The sequence below is a fragment of the Candoia aspera genome, chromosome 10 (genome assembly GCF_035149785.1).
Source record: "Candoia aspera isolate rCanAsp1 chromosome 10, rCanAsp1.hap2, whole genome shotgun sequence".
NCBI classification, from domain to species: domain Eukaryota; kingdom Metazoa; phylum Chordata; class Lepidosauria; order Squamata; family Boidae; genus Candoia; species Candoia aspera.
This window is the reverse complement of record NC_086162.1, coordinates 19,961,546-19,976,658: the sequence shown is the minus strand read 5'-3', so window position 1 is coordinate 19,976,658 and position 15,113 is coordinate 19,961,546. Positions and strand designations below refer to the sequence as shown.

General features: G+C 43.5%; 1 protein-coding gene across 1 annotated transcript in view; it reads right to left on the bottom strand.

Moving 5' to 3' along the window:
- Positions 1 to 11,134, bottom strand: part of LOC134503516 (N-formyl peptide receptor 2-like) — an 88,844-nt gene extending 77,710 nt beyond the window's left edge. Inside the window, exons 1-2 of the mRNA XM_063312317.1 lie at positions 11,017 to 11,134; positions 9,234 to 9,379 (exon numbers count right to left, since the gene is read on the bottom strand). Of these exons, the coding sequence (XP_063168387.1) occupies positions 9,234 to 9,379; positions 11,017 to 11,134 (264 nt within the window). The remainder of the gene's footprint in view (positions 1 to 9,233; positions 9,380 to 11,016) is intronic.
- Between the last annotated feature and the right edge of the window lie 3,979 nt (positions 11,135 to 15,113).

Sequence of the window (15,113 nt, the reverse complement as noted above, 5' to 3'; positions counted from 1 at the left end):
GTGCCAGGCGCGCCCTCGCCTTCGAGTGCCCAGGGTGGCGGTTCGTCTCGCGCTTCCTCCGGGGTTGCCTGTAGGCTTGGAGAGGGTCCCCTCGTCTCGCCCCCGGTGCCTCGCGGGCTCCGGGGCGCCGGGGTGGGTCCCTCCCCCGCTGCTTCCCCCCAGCTGGGTCCCATACTTACCGGGGCGTTGCATCGCCCGGACCTCAGCTGCATCCCGCCCTGCGAGAGCGGGGCTTCGTCGCCGGGCGCCGAAGGGTTGCGCCTCCTCGGTTCCTGGTTCTCCATGCCTGGCTGGGTCCCTCACAAACGTGTTGGATAGGTACCAGGTGGAAAAAAATTTTTTGCGGTTCCCGTTTTTATGTCAGGGCCAGCCTCTCTTCGCAATAAGACACAGACTCACTTAATGGGTATTAAGGATTTCTGGTTTATTGGAATGATAGCTGACAGATCGAAAAACGGGAACGGGGTAGGTAGTGTGGGGGTGCCCCTTTTATACCCTCCTGTATTGCCCCGGGCTTCCCCACCCCTCAATGCCCCGATCCCTCTTGATGGGATCCTTGATGGCTGCGTGGGCGTTTTCCCCGGTGTCCTCTTTGTCTTCCTGCAACGGTTGAGTTCTCCGGGGCACCATGTGCTCCTTATCTTCACTCCTCTGACGTCCCTCTTTTCAGGTGTTGATGGGATCATGGGTGTGGGTGTCTTTGGGTGCTTGTTTTAATCCCTGATTGGATTATCTTCTTCCCCCTTTTCCTTAATGATCATGATCCACGTTGTGAGGCTCTTTGTGCCTTGCAACGAGGTCATGACAGCGTGCCTTTCTACGGGGACGAGGGCGAGCCTGAATTGTTGCCGTTACTTACTTACATAACGCTATTTACTTACTTTACGCTATTTACTTAACTTACGTTACTTACTTTATGCTATTTACTTACCTTACGTTACTTATTATCTTACGTTACTTACTTACTTTAAGATATTTACATAACACGTTACTTACTTAACTTACGCTATTTACTTACTTCACGCTATTTACTTACCTTACCTTACTTACTTATCTTACCTTACTTACTTACTTTATGCTATTTACTTAACTTACGTTACTTACTTAACTTACGCTCTTTACTTACTTTACGCTATTTACTTAACTTACGTTACTTTACGCTATTTACTTTCTTTACGCTATTTACTTATCTTACGTTACTTACTTAACTTACGATATGTAAATAGCGTAAAGTAAGTAAATAGCGTTAAGTAAGTAAGTAACGTAAGCTAATATCTTACGTTACTTAGTTTACGCTATTTACTTAACTTACGTTACTTACTTATCTTACGTTACTTACTTACTTTATGCTATTTACTTAACTTACATTACTTATTTAACTTACGCTATTTAGTTACTTTACGCTATTTACTTAACTAACGTTACTTTACGCTATTTACTGACATTACGCTATTTACTGATTCCGCCCGGCTCACCCCGTGAGGTTTTCCTGACCCCGGGGTCAGGAATTTTTTGATTTCTGGGCCAAAAATTGTGCCGTCCCAAATCGAGCATGCCAAAGCACAACTACCCCTTAAATTCCACCCCCAATCTCATGGCGGAGATCGTTTTTGAATTCGGCCTGATTCCGCCCGGCTCACCGCGTAAGGTTTTCCTGACCCCGGGGTCAGGAATTTTTTGATTTCTAGGCCAAAAATTATGCCGTCCCAAATCCAGCATGCAAAAGCACACCTAACCCTAACATTCCACCCCGAATCTCATGGCGGAGATCGTTTTTGAATTCGGCCTGATTCCGCCCGGCTCACCGCGTGAGGTTTTCCTGACCCCGGGGTCAAGAATTTTTTGATTTCTGGGACAAAAATTGTGCCGTCCCAAATCAAGCATGCAAAAGCACTCCTAACCCTTACATTCCACCCCGAATCTCATGGGGGAGATCGTTTTTGCATTCGGCCTGATTCCGCCCGGCTCGCCCCGTGAGGTTTTCCTGACCCCGGGGTCAAGAATTTTTTGATTTCTGGGACAAAAATTGTGCCGTCCCAAATCCAGCATGCAAAAGCACACCTAACCCTAACATTCCACCCCGGATCTCATGGCGGTGTTCATTTTTGAATTCGGCCTGATTCCGCCCGGCTCACCCCGTTAGGTTTTCCTGACCCCGGGGTCAGGAATTTTTTGATTTCTGGGCCAAAAGTTGTTCAAGGATGGTCTAAACACGAAAGTGCTGCGCTGGTCGCTGGGACGAGATGACTCTGACAGCCTGTATTGGTGGATCCAGCTCGCGGGAAAGGCTGAGCATGCCCATGAGGTGTTCGCGCAGAGACGGGCGGTGAAGTCGGGGTGAGACGGGAAACCCACCCACCCTTCGGACACCGCAGGGAGGCCTGGACAACGTTCGTGGGAAGAGGAGAAGGAGCGCCGCTACGCGAAGGGGCCGTGCCTGTGCTGCGGCAAAGAGGGGCACCGCGCGGCGGCGTGCCCGAGGGGAAAGGGTGAGGACCGGCAGGGAAAGTCGACTGCGAAGTCCGCCTCGCTACAGAGAAAGATGAAAGCTGCAGTGGCTGACAGCGAGATGGAGAGCGTGCCTTTCTACGGGGACGAGGGCGAGCCTGAATTGTTGCCGTTACTTACTTACATAACGCTATTTACTTACTTTACGCTATTTACTTAACTTACGTTACTTACTTTATGCTATTTACTTACCTTACGTTACTTATTATCTTACGTTACTTACTTACTTTAAGATATTTACATAACACGTTACTTACTTAACTTATGCTATTTACTTACTTCACGCTATTTACTTACCTTACCTTACTTACTTATCTTACCTTACTTACTTACTTTATGCTATTTACTTAACTTACGTTACTTACTTAACTTACGCTCTTTACTTACTTTACGCTATTTACTTAACTTACGTTACTTTACGCTATTTACTTTCTTTACGCTATTTACTTATCTTACGTTACTTACTTAACTTACGATATGTAAATAGCGTAAAGTAAGTAAATAGCGTTAAGTAAGTAAGTAACGTAAGCTAATATCTTACGTTACTTAGTTTACGCTATTTACTTAACTTACGTTACTTACTTATCTTACGTTACTTACTTACTTTATGCTATTTACTTAACTTACATTACTTACTTAACTTACGCTATTTAGTTACTTTACGCTATTTACTTAACTGACGTTACTTTACGCTATTTACTGACATTATGCTATTTACTGATTCCGCCCGGCTCACCCCGTGAGGTTTTCCTGACCCCGGGGTCAGGAATTTTTTGATTTCTGGGCCAAAAATTGTGCCGTCCCAAATCGAGCATGCCAAAGCACACCTACCCCTTAAATTCCACCCCCAATCTCATGGCAGTGTTCATTTTTGCATTGGGCCTGATTCCGTCCGGCTCACCGTGTGATGTTTTCCTGACCCCGGGCTCAGGAATTTTTTGATTTCTAGGCCAAAAATTATGCCGTCCCAAATCCAGCATGCAAAAGCACACCTAACCCTAACATTCCACCCCGAATCTCATGGCGGAGATCGTTTTTGAATTCGGCCTGATTCCGCCCGGCTCACCGCGTGAGGTTTTCCTGACCCCGGGGTCAGGAATTTTTTGATTTCTGGGCCAAAAGTTGTTCAAGGATGGTCTAAACACGAAAGTGCTGCGCTGGTCGCTGGGACGAGATGACCCTGACAGCCTGTATTGGTGGATCCAGCTCGCGGGAAAGGCTGAGCATGCCCACGAGGTGTTCGCGCAGAGACGGGCGGTGAAGTCGGGGCAAGACGGGAAACCCACCCACCCTTCGGACACCGCAGGGAGGCCTGGACAACGTTCGTGGGAAGAGGAGAAGGAGCGCCGCTACGCGAAGGGGCCGTGCCTGTGCTGCGGCAAAGAGGGGCACCGCGCGGCGGCGTGCCCGAGGGGAAAGGGCGAGGATGGCAGGGAAAGTCGACTGCGAAGTCCGCCTCGCTACAGAGAAAGATGAAAGCTGCAGTGGCTGACAGCGAGATGGAGAGCGTGCCTTTCTACGGGGATGAGGGCGAGCCTGAATTGTTGCCGTTACTTACTTACATAACGCTATTTACTTACTTTACGCTATTTACTTAACTTACATTACTTACTTTACGCTATTTACTTACCTTAAGTTACTTATTATCTTACGTTACTTACTTACTTTAAGATATTTACATAACACGTTACTTACTTAACTTACGCTCTTTACTTACTTTACGCTATTTAGTTAACTTACGTTACTTACTTAATTTACGATAAGTAAATAGCGTAAAGTAAGTAAATAGCGTTAAGTAAGTAAGTAACGTAAGCTAATATCTTACGTTACTTAGCTTACGCTATTTACTTTCTTTACGCTATTTACTTATCTTACGTTACTTACTTAATTTACGATAAGTAAATAGCGTAAAGTAAGTAAATAGCGTTAAGTAAGTAAGTAACGTAAGCTAATATCTTACGTTACTTAGTTTACGCTATTTACTTTCTTTACGCTATTTACTTATCTTACGTTACTTACTTAATTTACGCTAAGTAAATAGCGTAAAGTAAGTAAATAGCATAAAGTAAATAAATAGCGTAAAGTAAGTAACGTAAATTAAGTAAATAGCGTAAAGTAAGTAAATAGCGTAAAGTCAGTAAATAGCGTTAAGTAAGGAAGTAAAGTAGGTTGATACCTTATGTTACTTACTTTACGCTATTTACTTACCTTACCTTACTTATCTTACCTTACTTACTTAGTTTATCCTATTTACCTAACTTACGTTACTTACTTAACTTACGCTATTTACTTACTTTACGCTATTTACATAACTGACGTTACTTTACGCTATTGACTGACTTTACGCTATTTACTTATCTTACGTTACTTACTTCATTTACGCTAAGTAAATAGCGTAAAGTCAGTAAATAGCGTTCAGTAAGTAAGTAACGTAAGCTAATATCTTACGTTACTTAGTTTACGCTATTTACTTATCTTACGTTTCTTACTTATCTTACCTTACTTACTTACTTTACGCTATTTACTTACATTACATTACTTACTTAACGCTATTTACTTACTTTACGCTATTTACTTACCTTACCTTACTTACTTCTCTTACCTTACTTACTTACTTTATGCTATTTACCTAACTTACGTTACTTACTTAACTTACACTATTTACTGACTTTACGCTATTTACTTAGCGTAAATGAAGTAAGTAACATAAGATAAGTAAATAGCGTAAAGTCAGTAAATAGCATAAAGTAACGTCAGTTAAGTAAATAGCGTAAAGTCAGTAAATAGCGTAAGGTAAGTAATGTAAGTTAAGTAAATAGCATAAAGTAAGTAAGTAACATAAGATAAGTAAGTAATGTAAGTTAAGTAAATAGCGTAAACTAAGTAACGTAAGATATTAGCTTACGTTACTTACTTAACGCTATTTACTTACTTTACGCTATTTACTTATCTTATGTTACTTACTTCATTTACGCTAAGTAAATAGCGTAAAGTCAGTAAATAGCGTTAAGTAAGGAAGTAAGGTAGGTTGATACCTTACGTTACTTACCTTACGCTATTTACTTACGTTACATTACTTACTTAACGCTATTTACATACTTTACGCTATTTACTTAACTTACGTTACTTACTTTACGCTATTTACTTACCTTACCTTACTTATCTTACCTTACTTACTTACTTTATGCTATTTACCTAACTTACATTACTTACTTAACTTACGCTATTTACTTACTTTACGCTATTTACTAAACTTATGTTACTTACTTTACGCTATTTACTGACTTTACGCTATTTACTTATCTTACGTTACTTACTTCATTTACGCTAAGTAAATAGCGTAAAGTAAGTAAATAGCGTTAAGTAAGTAAGTAACGTAAGCTAATATCTTACATTACTTAGTTTACGCTATTTACTTAACTTACGTTACTTACTTATCTTATGTTACTTACTTACTTTATGCTATTTACTTAACTTACATTACTTACTTAACTTACGCTATTTACTTACTTTACGCTATTTACTTAACTGACGTTACTTTACGCTATTTACTGACTTTACGCTATTTACTTATCTTACGTTACTTACTTCATTTACGCTAAGTAAATAGCGTAAAGTAAGTAAATAGCGTTCAGTAAGTAAGTAATGTAAGCTAATATCTTACGTTACTTAGTTTACGCTATTTACTTAACTTACGTTACTTACTTATCTTATGTTACTTACTTACTTTATGCTATTTACTTAACTTACATTACTTACTTAACTTACGCTATTTACTTACTTTACGCTATTTACTTAACTGACGTTACTTTATGCTATTTACTGACTTTACGCTATTTACTTGTCTTAAGTTACTTACTTACTTTACGCTAAGTAAATAGCGTAAAGTAAGTAATGTCATGTTCACCGTTTCAAAGTGCCTGGTACATTGTATCGCCTCGCATGCCATTTCCTTGGAGGGGGTTACTCTCAAGAGCGGGTTGCTAATTCCACTCTACTGAGGTGTTATCTCTTGGCTGCTGTATTGGAATGTGTTTGGGTTAGGTCATGGAGTCAAGGTTGCTTTCCCAGGCGGAGGCTAACGGTTTCTAGCACCTGGGAAGGGGTGGTTGCTATGGCCGGGTGAGGGAGGGGTTGCTTCTCAAGCAAGGGGATTTAGTTTGTATTTTCGCGCGCTTTTGCCAGACGTGCTATTCGTGGAAAGCGCTGAGTCGAACGAGGGAGAGCCCAACTCCACCATGCGGCGACCCGATAGAGCCCCTGTGGGAGAGCTCTCGGAGATCCAGGAGGAGGCGCGTTCGGGGTGGGAGGGCGATGCTGCCAGCATGAAAACCGCGCCAGAGACCACAGTCATGACCCCGGGCGAACTGGACACCTGGGACGAAAGTTGTGGGGACTTCTCGGAGGTGAAGGGCTCGTCCTGGAGGCAGAGATACCCGCTGTCCCCGACGGTGGTCCAGGTGGCGCCGGGGGGAGACTCCCCCACCCCAGACCGAATCCGGGTTTTAGAGTCGAAGATGGACTCCCTGGAGCTCATCCTGCAGAAAATGAGCATGGACTTGAGTTCGCTGAGAGAAGAGCGGGAGGGGTCAAGCCAGCGGCATTCGACCCCTTCCTCCCAGCTACAGTCTCCGGAGCGGAGAAGGGGAGCTCGCTCTAGAGAGGGGACCCGGGCTCCCAGGGTGGAACTCGCGCGGCCGCCCACCCCTGAGCGGAGGCAGCAGGGAGCTGTCAAAGCCGCCGAACCGCCAGTGGGGGGGAGCAGCCCGCCGGGCGGAGGGCTGAGGGATTTCCCTGTCAAGTTCGATGGAGACCCGACGAAGCTCTCGTACTTTTTGGCGAATGCCAAGGCTTACATGGAAGAATGGGGGTCGCTTTTTCGCTCGGAAAAAGCAAGAATCATTACCATTGCCACGAAGCTCAAGGGGAGGGCAGCGGACTGGAATGTACAGATGTGCCAGTCGGAACCCCCTGAACTGGAGAAATTCGATGAATTCCTCTGGGCTCTTCAGCACCATTTCGAAGATCCACTGGCTAAGGAGCGGGCAAAGCGTGCCTTGAAAGAACTCAAGCAGGGATCGAGAACCGTGGCTGATTACGCGCTGGAGTTTAAAGCGCTAGCGGGGAAGGTGGAAGACTGGTCGCAGGCAACCATAATAGAGTTGTTCAAGGATGGTCTAAAGACCAAAGTGCTGCGCTGGTCGCTGGGACGAGATGACCCTGACAGCCTGTACGGGTGGATCCAGCTCGTGGGAAAGGCTGAGCATGCCCACGAGGTGTTCGCCCAGAGACAGGCAGCGAAGTCGGGGCGAGACGGGAAACCCACCCACCCTTCGGACACCGCAGGGAGGCCCGGACAACGTTCGTGGGAAGGAGCGCCGCTACGCGAAGGGGCCGTGCCTGTGCTGCGGCAAAGAGGGGCACCGCGCGGCGGCGTGCCCGAGGGGAAAGGGCGAGGACCGGCAGGGAAAGTCGACTGCGAAGTCCGCCTCGCTACAGAGAAAGATGAAAGCTGCAGTGGCTGACAGCGAGATGGGGAGCGTGCCTTTCTACGGGGACCATGGCGAGCCTGAATTGTTGCCGTTACTTACTTACATAACGCTATTTACTTACGTTACGCTATTTACTTATCTTACGTTACTTACTTACTTTACGCTAAGTAAATAGCGTAAAGTAAGTAAATAGCGTAAAGTAAATAAATAGCATAAAGTAAGTAATGTAAATTAAGTAAATAGCGTAAAGTAAGTAAGTAACGTAAGGTAAGTAAATAGCGTAAAGTAAGTAAATAGCGTTAAGTTTTGAAGTAACGTAAGTTAATACCTGACGTTACTTACTTTACGCTATTTACTTACGTTACATTACTTACTTAACGCTATTTACATACTTTATGCTATTTACTTCTTACGTTACTTACTTTACGCTATTTACTTACCTTACCTTACTTACTTATCTTACGTTACTTACTTACTTTATGCTATTTACTTAACTTATGTTACTTACTTAACTTACGCTATTTACTTACTTTACGCTATTTACTAAACTTACGTTACTTACTTTACGCTATTTACTTACTTTACGCTATTTACTTATCTTACGTTACTTACTTACTTTACGCTAAGTAAATAGCATAAAGTAAGTAAATAGCATATTTACTTACTTTACGCTATTTACTTATCTTACGTTACTTACTTACTTTACTTACTTTAAATAGCATAAAGTAAGTAAATAGCTATTTACTTACTTTACGCTATTTACTTATCTTACGTTACTTACTTACTTTACGCTAAGTAAATAGCATAAAGTAAGTAAATAGCGTAAAGTAAATAAATAGCGTAAAGTAACTAACGTAAATTAAGTAAATAAGTACTTAAGTAAGTAAGTAACGTGAGGTAAGTAAATAGCCTAAAGTAAGTAAATAGCGTTAAGTAAGGAAGTAACGTAAGATAAGTAAGTAGAATAAAGTAAGTAAATAGCGTAAAGTAAGTAGAGTAAGTAAGTAGAGTAAAGTAAGTATGTAGAGTAAATAAGTAGAGTAATGTACAGTAAGTAAATAGCATAAAGTAAGTAAGTAGCGTAACTTTACTTACTTACTTTACACTATTTACTTACTTTACGCTATTTACTTACTTTACTCTACTTACTTACTTTACTCTATGTAAAGTAGATCCTTTGAGATGTAAGGAACTGGTGCCAATGTTCCCTTTAGTTGAGGAAGTGATTTTTACATTGCCAGGGGTGTTGTTCCCTGTTAGATCTTTCTTGTCCATTTGCCACTGGATCTCTGGTGGAGGCCAAGAGTGGAAAGCACAAGAACAAACGGTGGCATCGCCTTTGTACTGACATTTACGGATGAGCAGGACCTCAGGGCTATCTGGGAAAGGGCAAAACAAATATTCAGTCCTATTGGGGAGAAGAAGTAAGGTCCATAAACATTAACTGGGTGTCCATTGCCTCAAAAAGGAGAAAGAGAAGCAAAAGTAAAGCTATTATACAGTAAGATCTGGCAATCTTTTGGGGCAACAGGCACCATCTCTAGTCTTGCGCAATAGCACAGATAACAAAAGAAATTTAACATTATTGTTTTCTAAAATGTCCCAGATCTTATGAAACACCTAAACAGACCCACTGTTAAAGATCTCTCAACATTTGGACATTTGTTCCCCAAAGATCTGGAAGATATTTGACATTCTCATCTCATTTCTGGTCAGAACACCAAAGCGTTGGCCATCTCATGAAGCTTCAACCATTTTTAAAACGTTGGCTTTTTTGGATGCTGTCTTGACTTTGGCTCTCGGTGACTTGGAACCCATGGATGCTGTTTGGCCAACCTCTATTATTCTGCATGGATTGTTACAGAGGAAGCTTTCCATGCCGAACAGAAGGTTCGGCAACAGAGCTCGAAAGCAGCCCTACTTGCTTGTTAAGTTGAAGAAAAGAGGGGAGATGGGGCATTAAAAAACAGTAATATTTCCTTTCTGATTTTTCCTGTGGTCATTGAACTGCTTCCTTCCCTTTGATAGCAATGAGAATCAAACAAACTATACTAACGTCAGGAATGGTGCAGCTCTTCCCCCATTCTACAGCTATGTCAGGAGCACTGAAGAATAATATGTTTTTCAGGGCTACAGCCTTCCCTGACATGGCCAAAAAATGTTCCTCAATTCCTCCAACTAAGTAAGTAAGTAGAGAAAAGTAAGTAAATAGAGTAAAGTAACTAAGTGTAAATAGAGTAAAGTAAGGAATAAATCAGGATGTGTGGAATGGTTCTTTATAATTCAAATGTTCTAGGAATACCATAGTGGTCTGCTATCTACTGATATGGTAGGTGTCAGCCTTGCGTGGTAGTCCAGACAAGAAGCACTCCCAGAAGTCCTAGAAATAACTTTATTGTAAGGTTACATGAACAGAACCTTGCAAGTCCGAAAGTACATTTTTCTCCCTTGCCTCTACAGTCCAAGAAGCTAGGGAGGGTCCTTTCTGAGATGTTTGCCATGCCCCTATTCCTTCTGTGGGCTCAGCTGCCTCTTATCTGACCATTGTCTAGTCTGCCACTCTTCCTCCCATCTCCCAACATTATTCCCACATACCATTACGGTAGGGCAGTGTTTCTAGGCGCATGCTGGCTGGGAAATTCTGGGAGTTGAAGTTATTGAGGTTGGGTGGTAGATAGAATTTTTTGGTTGCTGGGCACACTGGAAATTTTGAAAGCCTCTTGAGAGCGTTCTTACAATGTGGTTGCCAAGGTGGGCTGTCCTAGTCAACAAAATGGCTGCAAAGGCGTCCTGGCTTAAGCAAAGACCACGCTGAGATGAGGAGAATGTCTCTAGTGTTTATTAAACTGCTATAGTAGACAGAAAATTCTACCAAACTGAAGGAGCAAGGGAAAACCCAGACAAATAAACCCCCAAACTCAAGGTGGGTCTGTTCTGGGTTTCTTTGAATGACAGTTCAAAGCCTCTAAACTACGCATGCATTTTCCCCCCTGGATAGGGGCCCCCTCCTGCTCACCATCCGTATTCGTAACATCAGGTACATTAAAACTTTCTATTCTCACCCCACCCTGTGGAGGCATGGAGTTCGGCCCAGTCACAAAACATTCAGGAGTCAGAAGGGGCTTCCCACACATGCCTTTGGTGCATGTGGCAAAGCCTTTTCCAGGCTCTAGAAGAGCCAAAGGGGCCTCAGAAGCAAAATGAAGCAATGCAGCCACTTGGCTTGTAGAACCAAGAAGGTCATATTGCTTCACAGCATAGCTGTGATGGGAAATTTTACAGGAATCTTCCAAGCTTGACACCCTTGGTGCAACATACTAGACCTGAGTTAACCAAATCCAGGTGCTGCTTTCACATAATGGAAAAAGAACATTATGTCTTAAAGCAACCTTTCTCTAATCCCACAGAGAAGAAGAGGCCAAAAATGTTAGTCCCCCCCTCCTTCTTTAATTTAATTCCTTCATCTTTGGGATGATAGGTGATTAAGGGGTTTAAGGCACCCATTTAATAGAAGAGCAACTGGTGAAGTCGCTTTCTGCCATCCCTGGCTTTTTCTTGAGGGCAGGGATCCCAAGAGGCAACTTAACAGCTGCAAACTTTCAACACACCTATTGCATCAGAATGGATGGTTTGAAAAAGTTTTAAGATTGTTTTGCGTTCTGTGGGCTTTGAGAGAAGTTTTAAGTGGCAAAAGTGGGTGCTTTAAGCCTTGAGGACATTTGACCCTTAAAAACTCGGAATCTCCCCCTCCCTAAGGAGACTTGTTGGCTCTCATCTTGATGCATAAAACCCGGTGCGGCTGTGGAGCCAACAGCAGCCACGTGCTCCTGTTTTGAACTGAATCTGATTCCTTTGCCAGCTTATGGGAAAACCTAGCATCTTCTGCATGTCACTCCATGGCAAAAAGAAAAAAAAGAAAAGAAACTCTCTTCCAAAGAGATTGATTAGGGCATGCCATTTATTCTAACTTCTTCATATCCTGAAAAAGCTCCTCTTTTTCCAGGTAAAGAGAAAAAGGCAAACAGGAGCTCTGTTCTTGAATCCTTGGAAATGGAATTATTTGGCTTTTAGGGAGAAACAGCAGGGGAAGAAATGGAATTCTCAGGGAAATAATTCCCTGGGGGAAGAGGGAGGAAAGGAGAATAATTTCCAGGAGGGCTGTATATGGATTTACCAATCCTTGCATGGTTACACGCAGGTTTTGGGGCACGACAAAGCCCTGCAAAATCTGTTGGATCCGAGAGGAACAGACATGGGTGGCAATCTATCCACAGCATCAGCAACGATGTCAGTTTCAGCCCACCCTAGAGTTATTTTAAAAAGCCTGGGAGGAACCCACCATACCCTCTAGATCCAGTCAAAGCCGGGTGGGCATGCTGGAACCTGTACAGCTGTTCCCAAGTCCTCCTGTTTGAGACTTGGTGGCCCCATCTTGGCCCCAGGCTTGCTCACCATTTGACGGTTCGTGACGCCTTCCATCTGCAGTTTGTCTGCCGGTTTCACCTAGCAGAGTCTTGGAGTTCTGCTTCTCTGAGGCATTCTAAGCAGAAGGGCAGGAAGTCACCAAGGAACCCGATTGCAAGAGACAACAGACCAGCCTTTCCCTTTGCAAAATCACAGTGTGCAGCCGAGGGAGTGCCCAAATCTGATGTTGGAACATCTGAGTGCTCAGGTTGTGAGAAAACACTTGCAGAGGAAATGTCTGCCAGAGATCCAAGGAAACACAGTTTTTGTGACTTTCAAAGATTGGAAGAGGAACTTGTTAAAATGGAGCTACAAAACAACTTGGTGATTGGTGGGGTGGTGCTGGTGGGGAGCAATATGAACCAGTGGCGTAGTGGTTAGATGCCAGAGCAGTGTTGCTCAACCTTGGCAATTTTAAGATGTGTGGGCTTCAACTCCCAGAATCCCCTACCCAGCCACCATTAGCTGGCTGGGGAATTCTGGGAATTGAAGTCCACAGATCTTAAAGTTGCAAAGGTTGAGAAACACTGTGCCAGAGGTTCAGGTGCAAGTTGCTACTAAGCAACGGAGCTGGCTGGAAGTCTTTGGACCAGGCACTATTTAATAGTGCAGTCTACCTCACAAGACTGTTGTGAGGTTAAAAGAAAGAAGGAGTAGAAAGTCTGCCCATGAGCTTTGGAAGGGAGAAAGGGAGGGAGGGAGGAAGGAAGGAAGGAAGGAAGGAGGAAGGAAGGAAGGAAGGAAGGAAGGAAGGAAGGAAGGAAGGAAGGAAGGAAGGAAGACAGACTTAATCAGGCATGGTAACATCAGGTTACTGACACGATGTAACTGTAAGATGGACGACAGACCCAGCTCTCTTTTGGGGAGCCCCTTGTGCTGAGGAGGAAAGGAGGCCATTAGATGAGAAAAAAGAATAGAACTCCTGTTCTTTAAATAATTGCACAGAAAAAGGAATTTCAGCTGGGGCTGCTGGCCTGAAGAGTGAGCTCTGTTGCAGCAGCATCAGGAACAAACTGCATTAATGTCACAATGACACCCGTGAGATGACGCCATCAGGCAAGCACTGCCATTACGTCCTTGCATCAGGACCTTTGACCTGCGCACGTAAGTCATGGCATTTGGGCGATGATGTCATGTGCCATTTTAGCCTTCCCTCGCCCCCTGCTGAGGCCCCTGCAAGTCAGTTAAAATCCCTTTTCTTTTCCACGAGCTCTGAATGGTGCTTTGCGCAGAAGTTTAAGCAACATGTTGCAGAGGTCCTCACATCTGCCTGATCCCCAGGTTTTGAAATCATGTGTCAATGGCACTCCATAGCATCATTTCAGTGCCAGGTTAAGACAGAAGCCAGTTTGGTGTAGTGGTTAAGGCACCAGGCCAGAAACCAGGAGACTGTGAGTTCTAGTGCTGCTTCAGGCACAAAGGCAGCTGGGTGACCTTGGGCCAGTCACTTTCTCCCAGCCCCAGGAAGGAGGCAATGGCAAATCACTTCTGAAAAACCTGCCAAGAAAACTGCAGGGACTTGTCCAGGCAGACTCCGAGAACCGGACAGGATTGAACGGATTAAAAAAAAACAAACCAGCGGCATTTCATGGCATCATTCCAGCACTGGGTGAAGACCTTTCTATTCTCCCAGGCTTTTTCATTTTCATTTTTAAATTGAATTTAAATTGTGTTTTGTTCTAGATCTTGAACGACTGACCCTTACTGCTGCCTTGTTTGTCTTTATTTTCTCTTTTATTTGATCTTGTTGTGTATGTTTTAACTTGAATTATATTTGGGGCGTGTTGTGTTGTAAACAGCCCAGGGAGTTTAAGCTATAAAATAAAAATAAAAAAAATATTTCTAGAAAGCTGTTGTGAATCGGGGGTGCAGGGTTTGCAGGTTTTGAACAAAGGAAATTGTGAGCAAAATAGAGCTGAAATGGTGTTTTTATTAAGAAAAGGGGGGGAAAGGAAGATTGTACGCATGCGCGCACACACACACACACGCACACAAAAGAGGTGTAAGAGGTTCAGGATGTAATGAGGAGCATTTATCCTGGGATTTATCCTCCTGGCTGTGTGGCCTGGTTCATTTTTCATCCTGTGGAGCCTGAAATGGGGGGAAAAAAAGAGAAACATCTCAAGGAAATCCTAAATGGAATCCATGAAAAGCCTCTGCCTATTTTCTTTCCATAAAAATATACACAGAACAAAACCTTCCAGAACTGGTTTCTGTGGCATCTTGCTTTGAAGGCAGAAATAACCTTTTCCTATACATATTCATAAATTAGAAGGGAATGGGAAGGCTGAGAAGACCGCAGGGTGCCTCGTTTAGAGACTGCCTTGTTTAGCGACTGCAGTTATGACAGTGATGAAAACTTTGCGACCAATCCCCGCATTTATGACCTTCGCAGGTCTGTAAAGCAAAGGAAAGAGAAGTCAGACCTTAAGCACAGTTATGGTTTCACTTAGTGACCATTTCACTTAATGACCAAGTTGCCAATCCCAATTGTGGTCGCTAAACAAGGACTACCTGTACAGCCAAGGGCATGATGCCACCTTATGTACCTATCTGAATGATTAATTTATCATTTAATCGTATATCTGAGGTTTTTATGAGTCTTAAACCACCAATGACAGTTGGATGAGGAGGCAAACATAGTGTCTT